Source organism: Lacerta agilis, chromosome 8 (genome assembly GCF_009819535.1).
Source record: "Lacerta agilis isolate rLacAgi1 chromosome 8, rLacAgi1.pri, whole genome shotgun sequence".
Lineage (NCBI taxonomy): Eukaryota > Metazoa > Chordata > Lepidosauria > Squamata > Lacertidae > Lacerta > Lacerta agilis.
In genome coordinates, this window is record NC_046319.1 from 37,257,322 (window position 1) to 37,276,168 (window position 18,847).

Here is an 18,847-nt window from a genome sequence, read left to right on the forward strand (position 1 = left end):
GATTGAAGAAAACCCATTGCTCCCCAGTTTTCCATCAGTGTAAATCCCCTAGCTAAGGCAGGCAGCAAGTGTGTTGCAATGTGGGTTGCTTGATCATGCCCAGTCCTTGTTACATATTCTTAGGTGTGCAGACACTCGCCCCTGGTGACTATGTGAGAGGAAGCAAAGTGCTTGTTGATGTTAAAAGCCATTCTCTTCAGTGCCTGGTCAGTCTGCCTTCCTCTTCTTTGGCTGACCCACTTTGGTAGGAGTTCCTCCCACTCCTCCAAAAAAAAATTAATAATTTGTATCAGGCCAGGTGTTCCTTTGGCACTGCTTCTCTCTCTAGTTTGAGTCATTGGGTGGCGTGAACCATTTTAGGAGACTGCAGGGAAGGTGGAGGCAGGCAGCTAACAAGCCTTCAGTCCTACATCATGCCTTAGCAGCAAAGGTTCCTTTTGAAATACAGTTCAGTAGAGGAAAACCCATCTTTTTTTAAACCTTTTGGAGGAAAAAAAAACATCTAGCAGATAGATGCCAGTTTGGCATTTTAAAAAAGAAGTAAAACCCAAAACCTATACACAGAACAGGTCAGGAAGACTATTTTATATTTTGCTTTTACATGCATATGATATTTTAAAAGTTTAAAAGCGTTTTCCTTACCCTAAGCAGGGAGATCTTCCAAATGGCCTTCTCACTCACCATTGGTCAGAATTCTGGGGCTTTGAGAGCAGCCTCTAACATCGATAGGGTAACGACTTGACTTCCCAAAGATGGCATCCCCTGCCAATGCCACCTCAGCCACCTATGTCTCCCTTGCTGATTGGCTCCCATATACCCATCCTTCACACATAGGTTTTTCATGCCTACCTCTAGCTCCTTTGCTCTCACCCTAGCAAACTGCTTTTGTGCTGCTTACTGGACTGTTTGGGTCCTTCATGGTGGGTGTCTGTGTGCAAGAGACACATTGCCTGTAAATGTTTGTGTTCCAACGCTTTAGAGCCTTGAGAGGGAACATTCTGTTCCCTGGAAGAAATGCCGGTCACTTTTACCCTGTGTTTCCACAGGAACAACTTAAAAGCACTGTACTGTTCTCCATTCACAGCCAGGGTGGCTAAGGAAAGGAATGGCTGGTTTAGCTAGTCTGACCTGTTCAGAAACTTCCTCACAAGGATATAGCCCTGAGACACTGTGTAGGCCCTGACATTCCCCCACCCCCTTTATTATTAGTTTTTATATCCGTGAATGGAAAGACTTTCTAAAATCCTCAATTTTAAGACCAGGATACTAGCACGAGCATAACACCCTTCGACATATGTGCTCTGTTGATTTGGACTTCAGTGTAAATTCACCTCCTTGTTAAAAGGCTTCTACCAGACAGTGTATATACATGTAAATAACTCACAGGTCAATTCACAACCTTCTATTTGTACTAGTGTGACTTGCGTAGAATGTGGGGTTTAAAACAGCGGCGGGGTGCGTTGTCTGTAATGTAACAATGTACTTTACTCTTTTTTTACAATGTAGTTTGTGTACATATTGTTTGGTGGTGCTGGTGCTGCCGAGGCCCCTGTTCTGCCACCACACAACTGTCCTTTAGCTGTACAACTTCCTGCGGAAAGAGACAAAGCGAATACAGATGTTATTTTCTACAGTTGCATGTACAGAGAGAAGCGCAGAGATACTGTTGTCCCTCAAGAGATAATGTTCATAAATAAATTTTTATAAAAAAAAACAATTGGGCTCTTAATTTCTCCAGCTTTGCCGAGGCGTTGGCGTTCGCCTCTTAAACTGGACGCAACACTATCTTCTTTGTGTACCCAGGCTTCAGTCTTTACAAACCTGGTGCCTGCCAGATGTTTTGGACTACAATTCCCATCATCCCTGGGAGTTGGGACTGATAGGAATTGCATTCCAGAACACTTGGAGGGCACCAGGTTGGCAATGACTGATCCAGACTTTGGGCAAAGTGTTCCACATACTCTTGTACTACTAAGTCCTCATGCATGTCCGTTTTTACAGACGGGGATAGAATCAGTCCATGTCTGGAGTGAGATTTGAACCCAGATCCCCAAGATTCAACTCAGCCTTGTACAACGTACCATCTTGGGCAGGCAAGGTAAATTCTCACCTGTGTCATTCTAGAAGATACCAAGGGTATTTGGGTGGGTGGGCAGCTGGTGTTCTCTTGCACTAGTTGTTCTGCACTGCAGAAGGTCCTGGGCTCATTCTCCAGGTAAGACTCTGAAATATTCCTGCCTGCAACCCTGGAGAGCTGCTGCCAATCAGTGTAGATTACTGTGCTAGTAGGATCAGGTATCTGACTGTGTAATGCAGCTTCCTTTGCCCTTTAGTGTAGGCCTAGCTGCAGGACAGGCTCATCACATCCAGCACATCAATCAATCTTGACCTGAACAATTTCCTGCCTGCCTTTTGTATTTATGCAAATTTGGCAGATGTGGGTTGAATCCATACTTAGCCCCACTGAAACCAAAGTTAGACAACTAGCTTGCCACTTCATTTCAATGGGACTAAAGCATGACTAGCTTAGTCTGGATCCAACTCTGTTCCTCCCCCCACCCCTTTTATACCACATTAAATGCACAGCCTTGGATATATGCTGCCTTCTTGTGTGTTAATGTTGTAAAACCTTCCCTGAGTTTTCAGGAATAGAGCAATGCCAGATCTATACCACAAGCTTTTATTGAAAAATGCAAGCTTCAGCCATGAAGATGCTAGAAGTGGCTGGCCTGACTCACTCACTTTTCAAGGTCTTAATGCTGGCTTCTCTCCTTAACTTCTAAAACCAAAAAATGGGGGTTGGGATCCAGGCGTACGAGCACCCCTTTTTGGTTCACTTAGTGGCCCCTCCACTTAATTCAAAGGAACTGTGAGGACTGAACTGGGATGAGGCATTGGAGAAAATGCTCTAAGTGGCCATAACACGCCAAAATAACCAAGTTCTTCCCTCAAGGTAGAGCTCGGAGCATCTGTTCCTACTTTCTACCTCTAGCATTTTGCAACATCTCTCCACACAAACACAGGTCCCATGCAAAGGTCATGAAGGAATAGACTGCATCCACACAGAATAATCTATTTTCTAACACACAGCATCAACAGCTCTTGTAAATAACCCCTCTTCTTTCCCTTCACTGGGCGTGGTGAATTTTTGGCCCTCGAGACACTGAGCTGTGGCTCTTACTATTCCTGGCCATTGACCAGGCTTGTTACAGCTGATGGGATTTGTAATTCAACATCTGGACACTCAAAGGGTTACCCACACCTGGTTTACACACACAAATATGTGCACCGTATTCTCTCTACAATACTACAAGGCCAGGCATGTTAGCATCTCACAGGTGTTTTCCTTCATGTTTTGATGATGCCCTTCCATGAAGCTTGTCTTGACAAATGCCGAATAAATTGTATGAGGGAGGGCAGGGATAGTGTGTTCACCACCACTGTGTGTGTGTGTGTGTGTATTCACTACAACAGCTCTGTGTATCTAGTGCTATTGCCATTACAGTGGTGCCCCGCTAGACGAAAATAATTTGTTCTACGAGTGTCTTCGTAGAGCGAATTTTTCGTCTAGCGAAGCGGCAATGCAGAGCGGAGGTTTTCGCAATTTTTTTCGTCTTGCGAGGCAGCCCCATTGACATTTTCGTCTTACGAGGCAGCCTTCCGCTAGCGAATGCCGTTCGTCTAGCGAGTTTTTCGTCTAGCGAGGCATTCGTCTAGCGGGGCACCACTGTAGGTGCTGTCCAGTAGGGATGGAGAACAGCAACTCTTGGCAGCTGTGACCACCGTGGTCAATAAGTTTGGGATAATGGCAGATGAAATGCATCAACATTTGACTGCAGGTTGCCCATCCCTGCCATACAGAATCACCAAAGTGATGCAATTCCAACCCCAGTGAGCATACCTTGGGAAAGAGGCATGAATAGGATACAAAATTCCCAAACAGCCCCAAAACTCTCTGGACAACCTTGGACCAGTTGCTGCTGCTCAGCCTAACCTACCTCACAGGGTTGTTGTGAGGATAAAATGGGGTAAAGGGAAACACTCAGATGCCACCTGAAGCTTGGAGGGAAGGTGGGATGTATGCAATAAAATAAAGATGAAGTCTGGGGAGAGGGAGATGAACATTTACATCCCTGTCTTATGCTGAGTTGGACCATCTATTCCAGCATTGTTTCTGGACTCACAGGCATGCTTATGGTGATTTTTATCACTTTTTTGGCCACCCTGGGCTCCTTTGGGAGGAAGGAATAAATTGAATAAATGAATGAATAATAAACAAGATGTGCTGTGATTGAAGCTGGAACGTCTTAAGTCCAAACCACATATGTATTCTGCTGCTGAGTTATAGCTTCACTCCAGGCTTTGCCTATGAACATAAGAAGAACCCTGCTGGGTCGGGCCAAAGACTCACCTCAAATTGGCATTCTTTTATTGGCAATTTGCAGAGTTGGAGGCATAAATTGGAGACAGCCATGCACAGCAATAAAGAGTGCAAGGCGAGAGTTCCCAGAGTCCCTGTCAGCATCAGCTTTGTGGCTTCCAGATGTTTTGGGCTAGCTGGGACTGGTGGGAGTTGGAAGAAGACTGGCTAGTGAAGTTTGCTATACTGTATACAGTATACAAACAGGTGCACCGTGAACTTTCGTCTTGCACCACTAGGTGTCGCCAGCAATTTGCTGAAACATGCTCACCAGACAGAGGCTGATCAAAAGGGCTGAAATCACAGCTTGCAGGGAGGTCATGGCAGGGAGCAGAGAAGATTAGCAGCAGCTGCAGCAGAGGTAACCTACTGTTTTATTACATTTAAACTCTGCTTTTTCATGTAAAGTGACCAAGGTGGCTTAACAATTAAAAGCTACTTCTAGCCCCCTTGGGATCAGCTGGGGATCTGGAGAAAATATGTTGTCTTTTCTGTGTAGTGCTTGGACAGGGTCTTGGCTATTCTGGAAATATTAATTACCAGGGTGAGAATGGAATGGGACACTGTTTAAAACCTTTGTGCTGATCCTTCCTCTTAAGATGCTCAGAGGGCTGTTTTAGCCACACAAACCACCGTGAGGTTTGCTCACTTTGGCTTCTGCTGCAAAGATTGTGAAACAGTTGTCACTTCCTCATTGCAAGGTTTCCATTTCTTCACTGGAAAGAGTTTTCTGGCTCAAGGCACTCTGAATTTTGCAAGACCTGGAAACACAGGAAACTGCCTCACCTGGTGTCAGATCATTGATCCATCTAGCTCAGGGTGGTCTATTATTTAATTATTGAATTTATATTCCACTTTTTTCCTCCAAGGAGCTCAAGGTGACATAGATGCTCTGTTCCTTGCATCCCCGTCTGAATCCTTGCAGCAGATGTTGGACACCCCACTGCCTCACGCAAGCAGGTGCTGCTCCCTCTTCCCTCGTTAAATGATCGACCTGGTGACCAGGAAGGTGATGGTTTGCATCCCAATCAAGGTGCTGTGCTTCTCCACTGCCACCCAAATGAGAGGTCTTGCAGAGAGGGAAAGCAAAAATTGCTTGGGGGCTGGATCAGGTGTATACAATACAGGGCTAGATAGACCCAAGAGGTTGACTCAATATAGAGCAGTAATAATTTTTAAAGGAGTTCTCAGAACAGTCACAGTTGAGGGCTACCCCTGCCAACAATTATTTTGATGGTGGCAGGCTATTTCCTTCAGTTGTTAACCCTGGGATTTGATCCACATGGACAAAGTTTCACAGGATCTGTTGCTACACCTCAGTCTGCCATGTTCTAAACATTTGTTTTGCTGGAATAATCAGCTGGTGAGACAAAAGCTGGCTTTGTTGTGTCCTCTCAGAGCACTTTGGAGTGATGAGATAGCATAATTTGAAGTGGGTTAAATTGCTGAACAGTCCAGAGATTTAAAGAGCAATTTTCAGGACACGCCTTAGTATTGGGTGAGATTATGATGTTTAGCTATTTTTATCACCTGGGGGATGGAATATTTAAAGACAACGTTGACATGAACGAATGTAGTTGTTTTGCTGGAGGGAGAGAATTTCAACGTAGGTTGAAAAAACACACAACACATTTAAAGCACATTCTCTGCCCTCCCCCAAAAAAGAATCCTGGGAACTGTAGTTTGTTAAGGATGCTGGGAATTGTAGCTGTCCCTGGGATTGTTTTTTGTGTAAGGGAGGAATGAGCTGTTGAGGTGCAGTGACAAACTTCTCGCAGGGGTGGAGGCTGTCTGGAGCAAGCACAGCAGCACTTGTCAAACACACTTGGCAAGCTTAAACCTGATATGGGATACAATCACTCAGAGGTAGTAGCCGAAAGAAAGCTGCTTGACTGGAATGTGCTTGCTCCTTCTCTGTCTCAGCTGCCAGTGCTGACAATCTTTCCTCCCTCTTCCCCAGATTCCCTCTCCCTGCCCAGATGAGTAAATTGATAAGAGCTCCATTTACAGACAGGGAGGGGCCCTTAGAACAAAAGGCCTTTTTATCAGCAGCCACTCTGTCCCAGCTGCTGTCTCTGAGCCTTCTCCACTGGGCAAAGTTAAAAGCAAGGCCTCTTCTTGGCTGTGCACCCCCTGGCCCTGCCCCCCCTCCCACCAACAACACTTAGGAACAGCATTTAGATCTGCACTGCAACACGGGGACATTGTTGCAACTACCCCCCACTACCTTGGAAAAGGTGAGTCTTAAGAGGCAGGAAGCCAGGGAGGGAAAGCTGACCAGTCCCTGGGATCATGTGACTCTCAGGCAAGGTGTTTCTAGGATGTTAGGCGGCTGGTGAGTGATTTCAAACTCTGTGTCTGTTTTTATGCAATAACTGATGGGGAGGCTGCTCCTCACTTCCCTAAAAGGCATATGCAAAGCTCTACCACCAGCAGTCAGTTCTGCTATGGAGTAATATGTAAAACACTATCTATATCTATCTATCTATCTATCTATCTATCTATCTATCTATCTATCTATCTATCTGGGGGGGGGGAGCATGGGGATTTTTTAAGACTAGAAATAGGGAGGGGTTGTAGCTCTGGTTGACCATCTGCTTTGCACAGAGAAGGTCCCAGGTTCAATCCATGATGTCTCCAGATAAGACTGTGGATGTGCCTTGTCTGAAACACAGACAAGAGAGCCACTATGTGTTAGCAGTGCTGAGCTAGATGGCCTGACTTGATACAAAAGGAAGTAGCTGTAAGCTGGTTGGAGTTTACATTTGGGCGAAGATCCTGGGTTTGGAGGGGGCTCTTTGAGAAAGAATTTGGGTCAGATTGCAGCACCTGTCTGTTCTAGTTACTTATTAAAAGGGTAAAGGTACCCCTGACCGTTAGGTTGGTCATCTGAAGAACAGGGGAGTGGGCTAGATGGGACTTTGGTCTGATCCAGCTTCAGGGCAGAAGCACACCCAAGAGGCAGCCTATATGAGTCAGAAGCTGGTGGTGCCTAAGGAAACTTGGTTGAAGAGTGGTTAAAAAAGTGTATTATCATTACTCTCGCAGGATCAATGACAACAAAGAGTCTTGTGGAATCGCCTTAAAGGCTACCTACTTTGGCTTAAGCTTCAGTGGATTGCAGCCTGTTTCATCAGATGCAGCACACTCTATCCACAATGTCCAAAGGCAGAATGCTGGACACACACAGAGACACACACACACACTCTAACTTGCAAGGCTGGTGGGTGAACTTTGCAGAGGAATCTGCCTGGCCTCTCTTTCTAGGATCCAGGATACTGGCCTGGATGGCTCCCCCCAAAAAGTCTGCTCCAGCCAGGCTCTTGATCTAACGGGGTGGGACTTCTGCAATGATCCTCAATCTCCATCCTGCTTTTGAAGGGAGAAAATGCTTTTATTTTGCCTACAGCACTCACACTTTGGAACTCCCTGCTTATCACGATCAGGCAGGTGTCTTCAATGACTCTTTTGGGCACCTGCTAAAAGATTTTTGTTTAGGCAAATCTTCCCATACATGCAGAATGTTGTAATGTGCTTTAATCTCCTGATTTGTTTTCGTTTTTCGTTTATTTTAATTATTTTTGAATAATTATTTTTGAATTTTTTTACTGATAATTTTATTGTTTTATCCTTTTTGTAGTAAACCGCTTTGAAATTTTATTACTATCACGCGAATATATGTTGCCAACCCACCACCTTATTTTCTCATGTAAATCAACATAGGCAACTCTTAGGGAAACATGTCCGGAATCCTTTGAAGAATCCAACCGGTACGCCTGCTTGGTGTCCTTACGCGACGGGGCGGACGAGAACCAGTAGGCGGCGCTGAGGAAGAGGAAAGGCTTGTGTCTGCGTCGGCGAGCGGGCCGTCTAAAAAGCGGGAGCCGCAAGCAGCCCTCCTTATCCCGGCTGCTTTCCCTCGACGCCTCTCTTGGCGCAGTCAGGCCGAGAGGGAGGAAGCGAGCGGCGGCACCGGGGAGAGGACCGTCGAGGGTCGCTGCTTCGCCGTGCGCTCCCAAGTCCTTGCCTCCTCCTTCCGTGCTCCCAGGGGGCGGCTCCCTCCGGCCGGCCTCCTTAAGCACCCGCCCCACCGCGGCCGCCTAACTAGCCTACCAGGCGGTGCTGCTCTTTTGCTCCAGGTGACCGTCCTGTGCGCGGCGCATGGACTTCGACGGGCAGCTGCTGCGGCAGGTGGGCGGCTTCGGGCGGCGCGCCCGGCTGCTGGCTGCCGCCTCGTGGCTGCCCAACGTGCCGCTGGCGCTCGGCCTGGCCGCGGGGCTCCTGCTGGCCGCCACCCCGCAGCACCGCTGCCGCCCGGACCCGGCGCTGCTCCCGCCCGAGCTGCGCAACGCCAGCGGGCCCGAGCTGCGCAACGCCTCCACCCCACCCGGCAGCCACTGCCTGCTCTACCGCTACCCGCCGCCCGGGGGCGGCCTCGAGCCCAACGGGAGCGGCCCTTGCACCCGCGGCTGGGAGTACGTCCTGCCTGAGGCCGGCCTCCTCTCCACCGTCGTGACGCAGGTCCGTGGGTCAGAAGGGTGCCTCTGAGGATGTGCAGAGTGGCCCTGGGAAGGGGACAAAAGTGGGAGACCCAGGTCCACCTGCCCAAATGACACCCCGTGGGTTCCGACCTAGGCAAATCCTCTCGCTGTTGCACATTTTGTAAAGAGCGGGGAGGGGCTTGGCTTGGGCCTCCAGATTAAAGTTGGCCTCAAATTTAGGGTTAACTTTAATTTGTAGGTTTTAAATTGTTACTTTTTTGCATTTGATAATTTTTGCAGCTTGTTTTTATGCGGGGGTGAGGGAGGAATTTAAGCAAATAAGAGGTGCCATTTGGTAAAATGCATGATTTTTGTTGTTAACTGATTTAGATCATTTTGCTTTTGTGTGCCATTATTTTTAAATTTTATTATGGCTGGGGGCCTCAAAAGCTGGAAGTGGCCCCTGGGCGCCTCTGTATCTATGAGAAGACCTGAAGGCAGGCAACACCAGCAGCCTCCTGGTTCTGAAAACTCTCCTCCCTTTTTCTTCTAGTGGGACTTGGTCTGTGCCAACCACTGGCAGGTGCCCCTGGAGCAAACCACCCACCTCCTGGGGTGGCTGGTTGGTTACATGGCTTTTGGATCGGCCTGTGACAGGTAAAATATTTCCCCATCACAATGCTGCTTTGCCCTCCCTTGAGCTTGTAGCAAGCCTTGCCTGCATGCTGTGAATCCTCATTGAGGACTGGAAGCTTGTTAACCATGTTCTTAATTAGGTAGAGCATTGGTTTTGCATGGAGTAGAGCCCAGGTTTAATTTCAGTTGTTTTTGTTTTAATGATAAAATGGCAAGTGGCAGGGAAGATCCTTCTCTTCCTGAGACCCCGGAGAGAGTGTTGTTGCTCAGAGTCAATGCTAATAGTCAAGAGCAACAAAACAGTTTGACTTGGTGTTAGAGCCAGTGTGGTGTAGTGGTTAGAGTCCAGTCCAGTATGCATCTTGTTCAGCATCCTTTTTTCACTGTGGCCCCCCAGATGCTTGTGAGAAACCCTCAAACAGGACCCGAGAACAAGAGCACTCTCTCTTCCTGTGATTTCCAGCAATTGGCATTGAGAAGCATTATTTCCTCCAGCCATGGAGGCAGAGCACAGCCATTGTGGCTAGTAGCCACTGGTAGCTTTATTGCCCATGGATTTGTCCAATCCTCTTTTAAAGCCATTCATATTGGTGGCCCTCGCTGTGGCCTGTGAGAGTGAGTTCCACTGCTCCATAACGTTGCTATTGCAAAGGACTTTTCAAAAGTCCAAGTTAATAAAAAATAAAAAATCCTTCCAGTAGCACCTTAGAGACCAACTAAGTTTGTTCTTGGTATGAGCTTTCATGTGCATGCACACTTCCATTTCTGCCCAGGGGGCTGGGGTATTTGAGCAGAGATGCAGCCAGTGAGAGCTTCCTACTGGGGCATCTGGCTGAGAGCAGGATGCTGGACTAGATGGGCCTTTGGCTCTCCTGTAGAATTCCCCAACTTTGCATCCTTACTCACTGCCCTCTTTTGATTCTCTAGGTTTGGCCGCCGGGCCACTTTCATCTCCTCCTTGATGCTGTCCATCCCTCTGGGCATTGCCGTGGCTCTGGCTGTGAATTATGTTATGCTTGTACTTACCCGGCTGCTCTTTGGGGCACTGCTGGCTGGCACCTTCCTCTCCCTCTATGTTGCAAGTGAGTGGCACATCTTTTTTAGGTCCTCTGAAGTTGCCTCTGCTTCCAGATAATGGGCTGGGAATTCTGGATCTTTGCCAAAGCAGAGGCCCATGTGTTTCCTAGGCTACCATGTGCACCTCTCCTGTATATCCTGCCCCCATCACCATTTCTTGTGTTTCTCACTGGCTTTTCCTCCCCAGGGCTGGAGTTGTGTGACCCTCCGCACCGCCTGGCAGTCACCATGGGCGCTGGTTTCTTCTGGGTGTCTGGGGAGCTGCTCTTGCCAGGGCTGGCGGTGGCTTGCAAGGAGTGGCGGCTCCTCCAGGGGACAATAGTGCTGGGACTCACTCTGCTGGCTGCCTGCTGGTGGTAAGTTTGCCTCTCGGCTCTGAATACTAAGGGGGTGGGAAGCCTTACAATGGAGACACATGACTCCTTGAAATGAGAGGCACAACAAGCATTGCAGGCCTCATGTCAATGGGGAGATCAGTGTGGTTCTCACCCTCCCACCACACTTTGAAAAAACTATTCCCAGGGTGGGAGCTCCCTGTAATTCTCCTGGTGCCTTAAAATATGGGCAGGGAACCTTTTTCAACCCAAGGGCCACATTATGTTCTAGGCAACCTTCTGAGGGCCGCATTCCATTAGATAGGCAAAGGCAGGCAGAGCAACACACATTTTGTGCAGTAGGCCAGTTTTGGCACAGACACACCTCTCTTTCCTCCTTCCAGGGAAGCAGGAGGCATTATTAGAGTTCAGGGGCACATTCCAGCCAGACAAAAAACACTCAGGACCTGAAGTTGACCAAGTGAGGGGTGTGGCTGGGGAGAGCTTTGAGGGCCAAATGGAGGTTCATATTCAGTCCCTGAGCCTGAGGTTCCCCAGCCCTGCTTTCTCATTCTGAGAAATTACGCCCATCTGACAAAAGTCCTGCAGCACCAAGAGCTGTGTTAAAGTTGCTCGATCCCCTAACCTGGTGCCCTAAAAAGCTTTCAACTGACACTACGCTGTGGCATTGCACATGTGTGCATTGTTAAATATTGCCCACTGAATGTAGACAAAACACAATGGTACAGCACGCCCAAGGTGGGAAGGGAATGGGGGCAGCCCTACCCTTGCCTGTTGGTGACGGGGTCAGAGGGCAGTGCTTATCCTGCGGCTGCCTGCTGGCACACATGCACCCTCCCACTCCTGCTCTGTTCACGCTGCCTCCTTTGCAAGATTTCCTTGCAACCCTTCCAGGCAGGAGAGGGTGTTGTTGTGAGCCACTCTGAAGCCTCAGCCCACTTGGCACTTCCTCAGCCTTGCAGAGGTGTTTGGAGCCTTGCCTGAGTGTGTTTGGTGCTGAGCAAACCCTCTTCACTAGAGCACCCCCTTGGCAGAGCCCTTTAGTTCAAGGGCTGAGGGAACACACTTGATCCAGCTGCAACTTGGAGCAGCTTCCTTTAGGCTTGAGCAATGTGGGGTGTGTACTGTAGAGGAAGGAGTGGATGTTTAAACATTGCAGGGAAAGGGAGAGTCATGCTGGGACACTTAGGGGATCCATACAAGAAAACACTAAAAAGCACACTTTCCCTTCTTTCTCTCCGCACTGCACAAAGGCAGTTCCCCAGTTTGAAACCGGGAGAGGGTACGGGCCCCTCCAGACAAAGGTGTTATTACAGGTCTTCTGCAACTACTATTTTTGACATAATAGTAGTGCATCAGTGGCAGGTTTGTTCTACTTAATTTTGCTCTGCCTTCCTACCCCAATGCTGCCACATTATTGCTCTCCAGAGGGGCTATAGCGCAGCAAAAGCAAGGCAAAAAATAAACCAGAATGCTTGCGGTATAAAGACATTATACAGGATTTCAGGGCTATGCACTGCTTGGAAATGAAGCAGTGTGACTGTTCCAAAACATCTTCAGGCACAAACAGAATTGAGTGTGGGATCCAGTGTGATGGTCCTGTTAGCATGATGAGCACAGATCCTCATGAACACCCAATAAAATGGATGTCCGGAAGGGGGGACCCCAAGTTGCTGTTATGTAATACAAATGACCCCCCCCACTCTTTCCTCCCTCTCTTCCTTCTGGATTTTAAAACACTTTTTGGTTGGTGGCCAGAGGCCATTAGTATGGGTCACTGACCTATCAGCAAAATGCTGCACAGTTCAGCTGTTACTCACTACTTGAGATGTGGCAAGTTGACTGTTCTTTTGAAAAGCCCCTGTCTCACCACACAAGCCACACTTCCTTAAACACCACCCAGGGAGAGTTTTCAGTGTCATATGCACTCAAGACTCCCTGCCCCCATGGTTCTTTTGAATTGGTTCATGTTTGGGAACATAAAAACCATCAGCTTTACCCCCCCCCCACCAAAATTCTTTTTTTTTAAAATTAATTCTTTATTGGTTAAAATAAAAAACATACATACAATTACAAATACAAAAACACACATACAAATACATCATATACCTTTTATACTGTTTTGTAGAAATGTACATATAACTACTATTCCAATAAATTTTCGCCTGCACTTAAACTTCCAATTATTCTCATTGCATTCTGTATTATTATGTTAGTATACTGTACAGTTATACATTTCATTTGTTTATCAGTTTTTCTTCTTCTTATTTCTTTTCATTCATTCGTTTAAAGGTTCAGTCGATATCTGCCTCTAGGATTCCTTTTATACCATTACTCTCTAAGTATTCTTTAAATAACCTCCATTCTTTCCATACTGTTTGTTTCATTTGTCCTCTTATTTTTCCGGTTGTCTTAGCTAATTGTAAATATTCTAACATTAAGTTTTGCCAATCTGTTATAGTCGGTACGGTTTTATTCTTCCAATTTCGAGCTATTAGAACTCTTGCTGCTGTTATTCCATACATATATAATACTCTTTTTGTTTTCTTGATTTCTTCTGGCAGAATACTTAATAAGAACATTTCTTCGGTAGGACATTCATTTTTACGACTGATATTCTGCCCCAGAGTGAAAGATGTAATTTGTTCCATGTTTCCATATTTGCTTTAATTTCCTTCCATGCCTTTCTATAGTTGTCGTCAAATAAGTTGATACTTTTTGATGTTATATAGTTTCCTAAGTACTTTACTTTATTTTTAATTTCTAATCCTGTCAATTGGTGTAGTTCCTCTTTTTCCTTTGTATCTAGATTTTTGGTTATTAATGTGTTTTTTTGGTAATTTATTTTCAGTCCTGCCACTTTACCATATTCTTTAATTATTTCTAATGCCACTGGTATATTTTCTTTAGGATCTTGTGTTGTTATTATTAAATCATCAGCAAATGCTCTTACTTTATAAGTTTTTCTCTTTTCTGATATTAAGAGAACTTCTAAGACCATGACAAAAAGCAATGGCGAGAGAGGACATCCCTGTCTTGTTCCTTTGGATATCAAAAAGCTATCCGTTACACTTCCATTTATTATTAGCCTTGCTCTTTGATGTTCATAGATTGCTTCTATAGCTCTTTTCATTTTCTCCTTTATTCCTATTTTTTCAATTTGTTTTTTCATAAATCCCCCCACCAAAATTCTTAATAATAATAATAATAATAATTAATAATAAATGTTTTAGATTTTTAATAAACTTTTGGCTGTATTCTCTCCCTCCCTCTTCCTCTCCCCCTGAAAGTTTTGCCTTGTTTGTTTTTGCACAGCGTGGTTGTGGTTACTCCTGTTTGTGCAGGCTGTAGCCAAGAGACTGGGTTCCCCAAGAATATCCAGCAAGCTTTGGGCTTTGGGTAGTTGCTCTCCATGTGGGGATACACTGTCCAGAATGAAGAAGCAGCTACGCTCCAGCTCTGCCTGCCAGTCACACTAGCGGTGCTTGTTCTTCTTTTTTGGGAGCAGGTGTCCTGCCCTCTCCCCTGAGTCAGGGCGCTGGCTCTTGGCCACTCAGCAGCTTGAGGAAGGCAAGCAGGTTCTGCGTGATTTAGCCGAGGGCAATGGAATCCGCCTGGAGGATGACTGCTACACTTGGGAGCACCTGTTTGCAGGTGAGGTCTGAAGGGCTAGGCTTGACCATCACTCTAAGCCTTGCTGTTTTGTCAGTTTCTGGCTTGGAGCAACAGGATGCTGGGTGCTCATTTGGAGGTCAGGTTGGTGGGGCTGGTGAATATCTGCCCTGCCAGGTTACTTTGGCTGCAAGGTACACCATGCCCATGCAATTGGAGGCTGGAAAAAGCACCAACTGCCTTTTCGGGATCGATGCCTCTTGACCCACTGTGAGAGAAGCAGGTGTGCAAGTCGTAACATGGGTGGATGTGTTTCTGTGATGTGGGTGGAGTTTTTTGGTCCCCTAAAGTAGGGGATGGGGAGCCTGTCACCTACTAGGTCAGGCATAGGCAACCTTCGGCTCTCCTGATGTTTTGGCCTACAACTCCCATGATCCCTAGCTAACAGGACCAGTGGTCAGGGATGGTGGGAATTGTAGTCCGAAACATCTGGAGAGCCGAAGGTTGCTGACCCCTGTACTAGGTGAACATAGACTACTGATGGGTAGTGGGAGCCCACCTTCCTCCAGCAGAGGAACAATCAGGAGCTCCTGTTAAGCTCCCATTTGTTCCTTGGAAGTTGCATATGTGATGTCATATGATGTCAGTTGTGGGGCAAGTAGGTGATGGTTTCTCAGGAACAGCCTCCTGGGCCACATTTGGCACATGGGCCGGAAGTTCCCCATCCCTGCCCAAGAGGATAAGCATTACTTGTGAATAACTCAGGACAGATAGCAAAGAGGATCCACACATATGTCTGAGAAATGATGGAAGAGGACCTTTTTGGCTTTGGCACCCCAGTTGTACCATCCTTTCCAAGGATTCTTGGCTTCCCTTTAGGCACCTGCCACTGACCTTGAAAATGTAAATAAATCTCAAGACTTCTTAATTTTTACTTCTGCCATTTTTATTTGCTGTTTGGTCTGTGGTTTTTCCTGCATTGTTGAGAGATTAATTCATTGTGTTAACTTTTTGCTGTTAGTTGCCCTGAGAATATAATTGAATGCCAGCATGTACATTCTTCATGTAAATTAGTTTTTAAAAATATATGCTGCAGGTTTCCTGGATTAGTGGTGCTGGTTGTCTCACAATAAGTTTTTAATTCCATCTCCAGAGCTGGACAACCTGTCTGGAGGGGCCCCTCTGCCACAGTACCACAGCATCTGCAAGATCTTCCGCACCCGGGTCATTTGGAAGAACAGCCTTATCCTGGGTTTCACTGCGTAAGAACCTGATGTGTTGTGGGTTCTTTGAGAACGGGTTGTGGGAGCTGGGATCTGTGCTGGGAAGTGTCAGCAGCCACTCTAAAGTAGCTGTGGTGGTGAAATCTCCCAGCTGTGACGTCTTCCTGGAACCTCCACACCCAGAAGCAGCCTACATTTGCATACTGTACCAATTGCTAGGGAGCAACAATGGGGAGAGGGCTGCTGCCTCCCCCCCCCCCCCGCTGCCAATAGGCTTCCCAGGGGCATCTAATTGGCCTCTTCACAGTGCCACCCTCTTTATTTGACCCACGGGACCCATATCCCTGCTCATACTGTCAAACTCTAACCCCTGGTCCATCCTCCTGGAGTTGCTGCAGAGCATTTTGTCATTTCTCTGCCCCGCCTCCTGTCTCCCCTACTGTCCAGGTTCATTGGGAGTGGGATCCGCCACAGCTTCACCCGCAACCTGACCTCTTACGCACCAGGCTTCTACTTCCCCTACTTCCTGCTGGTGGCGAGTGAGGCGGTTGCGCTCCTCTTCCTGTGCCTGACTGTGGACCACTTTGGACGCCGTGCCGCCCTCTTGCTCAGTACCATCCTGACAGGTGTTTCTTCGCTGCTGCTACTGGCCTTGACTCAGTGTAAGCAGACAGTGTTATTGGGGGGAGGGGTACCACAAGTTCCCAGAAGTGACCCCCCACCCCATCCCTCCCAGGCTCTCTTCTCCTGGCTGGGTTTAGAGTGATCGAAGCTGCCACGAGCCGTCTTCATCCATGCACTTGCACGAGTTAATCTGTTAAGGCAGAGGTTGGGAGCCTTGGGCCTGGAGGCTGAATGTGTCCCTCCAAGCCTCTGTACCTGGCCCTGTTTTGACCCCTCCCCACTCCCCAGTGTGTTTGGTTGGCTGGAACAGTTCCTTGACCTCTGACATGGCCTCCTGCTTGCCTGGTTGGAGGACAGAGAGGGGTGTGGCAAGTGTGTGGGGAAGTCGGCCTACTTCACCCAAGGGGGAAATGTGCATGTGTCACTCCACCTACTCTGGCCCTCCTAGCACTGGCATGTGGCCCCGGACTGCCATGGGTTCCTCTCCTGTGCTAAGGTTTGCTCTATGAAGGCCTCTCTGGGCCATTCACTTTGGTCAGCAGCCTGCCTCTATTCTTCCTCCCTTAGACCTGATGTCCTGGCTCATTGTGCTGCTCTCTGTCCTTGGGATCCTTGCGTCACAAGCTGTTTCCGCCCTCAGCGTCCTGTTTGCTGGCGAGGTGCTTCCCACTGTGGTCAGGTGAGGCGTCTCTCCATTCCCTGCATGTGCTGTGCAGGCCCACAAGGCCTAGACTGTATACTGTAAGCTGCCCTGTGTTCCACCGATGAAGGGTGGTACAGAAATGTGATTATAATGTTGAGGATGAGAATAATAGACTCACAGGCCCACAACCTAGAGTGGGAGGGTGACTGCTGCATTATCTCGGCTGGGGGTTGGGATGGGAAGAACAGGAGAGGCCCAATTTGCACATGTCTACCCAGATGAAAGGTCCTACACAAATGACCAGTCCTGTGAACATTTAAATCCCTGGTTGCCACTGGGGAAGAAGCAGGTCTGTGGTAGAGCATCTGCTTTGCATGCAGGTCATAAAAATACAGGAATCTGCCTTCTACGGAATCCGACCATTAGTCCATCTGGCTGAGTGTTGTTTACAAGGGGCTCGTGCCCCTGCTTGCTTTGCTTGCCAACCATGCAAATCCTCCCAACAGGAGCAGCATGATGACAACCTTACATTTCTATGTATATAGGAAGATATACTGGCGGCAGCAGCTCTCCAATTAAGATGTCATTGGGGTGGAATGTGGGAACTTCTGGATGCAAAGCAGCTGCTCTCTATCACTGGGTGGGCCCCCTCCTGAAGCTCCAGTCATCATTCTCGGATACTGGGTCACAGGCCTGGTAAAAGCCTTCCTGGGCATGAGGCCAGCCCTGGGGAGAGGCTGCCAGCTAGAGTTTGACACTGATCTGACTTGGCCAAAGGCAGCTCCTTCGTGTGTTTCTCACACAAGCCGCACTAGCCATTAAAAGGAGGAGTAGGCATCTGTTTTGTAACACAAAAAATCCTCAGTAAAGAACTATTGAAAAAAAGAGAGGAGTGGGCTTGGTGGGGGAGGGAGGAAGACCTTGGACATGGCCCACAGGGTTACTCTTGTGGGGAGCCTCCTGAGCTTGTGCCTTAGGTACCCCCCCTCACCCTGTCCAGCACTACTTGTTCCCAACATTGTTGCCCTTTTCTCTTCTGCAGGGGTGCTGGGCTGGGCCTCATCCTGGCCGCTGGCTTGGTGGGCCAGGCCACCACTCCACTCATGGAGATCCACAACAGCCATAGCTTCTTCCTCCACCATGTGATCTTCGCCTCCTTCGCCATCCTGTCGGTGCTTAGCATCATGCTCCTCCCGGAGAGCACCAGCAGGCCCCTGCCGGACTCTCTGCGGGATGGGGAGAGTCAGCACCGGCCCCCGCTCTTCCGCTCCAGTCAGCGCCAGCGCCACAAGGACCACCTGCCGCTGCTCTCCACCCGGTCCACAGCTGGCCCCTACGACCCCGACAGCTACGCCCTCCTCGTCTCAGCCACCAAGAAGATGCTGGGCACCCACCATGGAGCCAGCTCCGGGCCAGCAAGACCGCTGCTCCCGGCTCGTTCCCGGCACAACAGCACTCTGGAAGGGATGTAGAGGCCTGCTGGCCACTGGACTGCATGCCTTGGGGTGGCAAGGAGGGTGTTTAAGCCCCCCCCCATCCTCCGTTAGAGGACTGCATCACGTTCCTAAAAAGTGGAGTGAGGCACAGGACGTGGCTGGCCGTCACACAGGATCATCTGCCTCTTGCCCCCCCCCCTGACGTTTAGGGCTACTATGGAGGATGTGAGTTATATGTCCAAAACACCTGGAGGGCGCCAGGTAGCCAACGCCTGCTTTTTGGACTCTCATCTCGCAGGGAAAGAGCCACTGCAGCCCCTACCCTTGGTGCCCCCAAGCACTTGTAATAAAAAACTGTGT

The 18,847-nt window shown here is 48.2% G+C and overlaps 1 protein-coding gene across 1 annotated transcript; it reads left to right on the forward strand.

The window, feature by feature from the left end:
• The first annotated feature begins 8,069 nt into the window (after positions 1-8,069).
• SLC22A31 (solute carrier family 22 member 31) lies at positions 8,070-18,591 on the forward strand. The gene is made up of 9 exons (XM_033156968.1): positions 8,070-8,941; positions 9,455-9,558; positions 10,465-10,619; positions 10,802-10,970; positions 14,458-14,603; positions 15,715-15,823; positions 16,232-16,446; positions 16,976-17,087; positions 18,094-18,591. Exons 1-9 carry the CDS (start codon positions 8,582-8,584, stop codon positions 18,521-18,523), a joined length of 1,800 nt encoding a protein of 599 aa, XP_033012859.1. The 5' UTR covers positions 8,070-8,581; the 3' UTR covers positions 18,524-18,591.
• Positions 18,592-18,847: the final 256 nt, after the last annotated feature.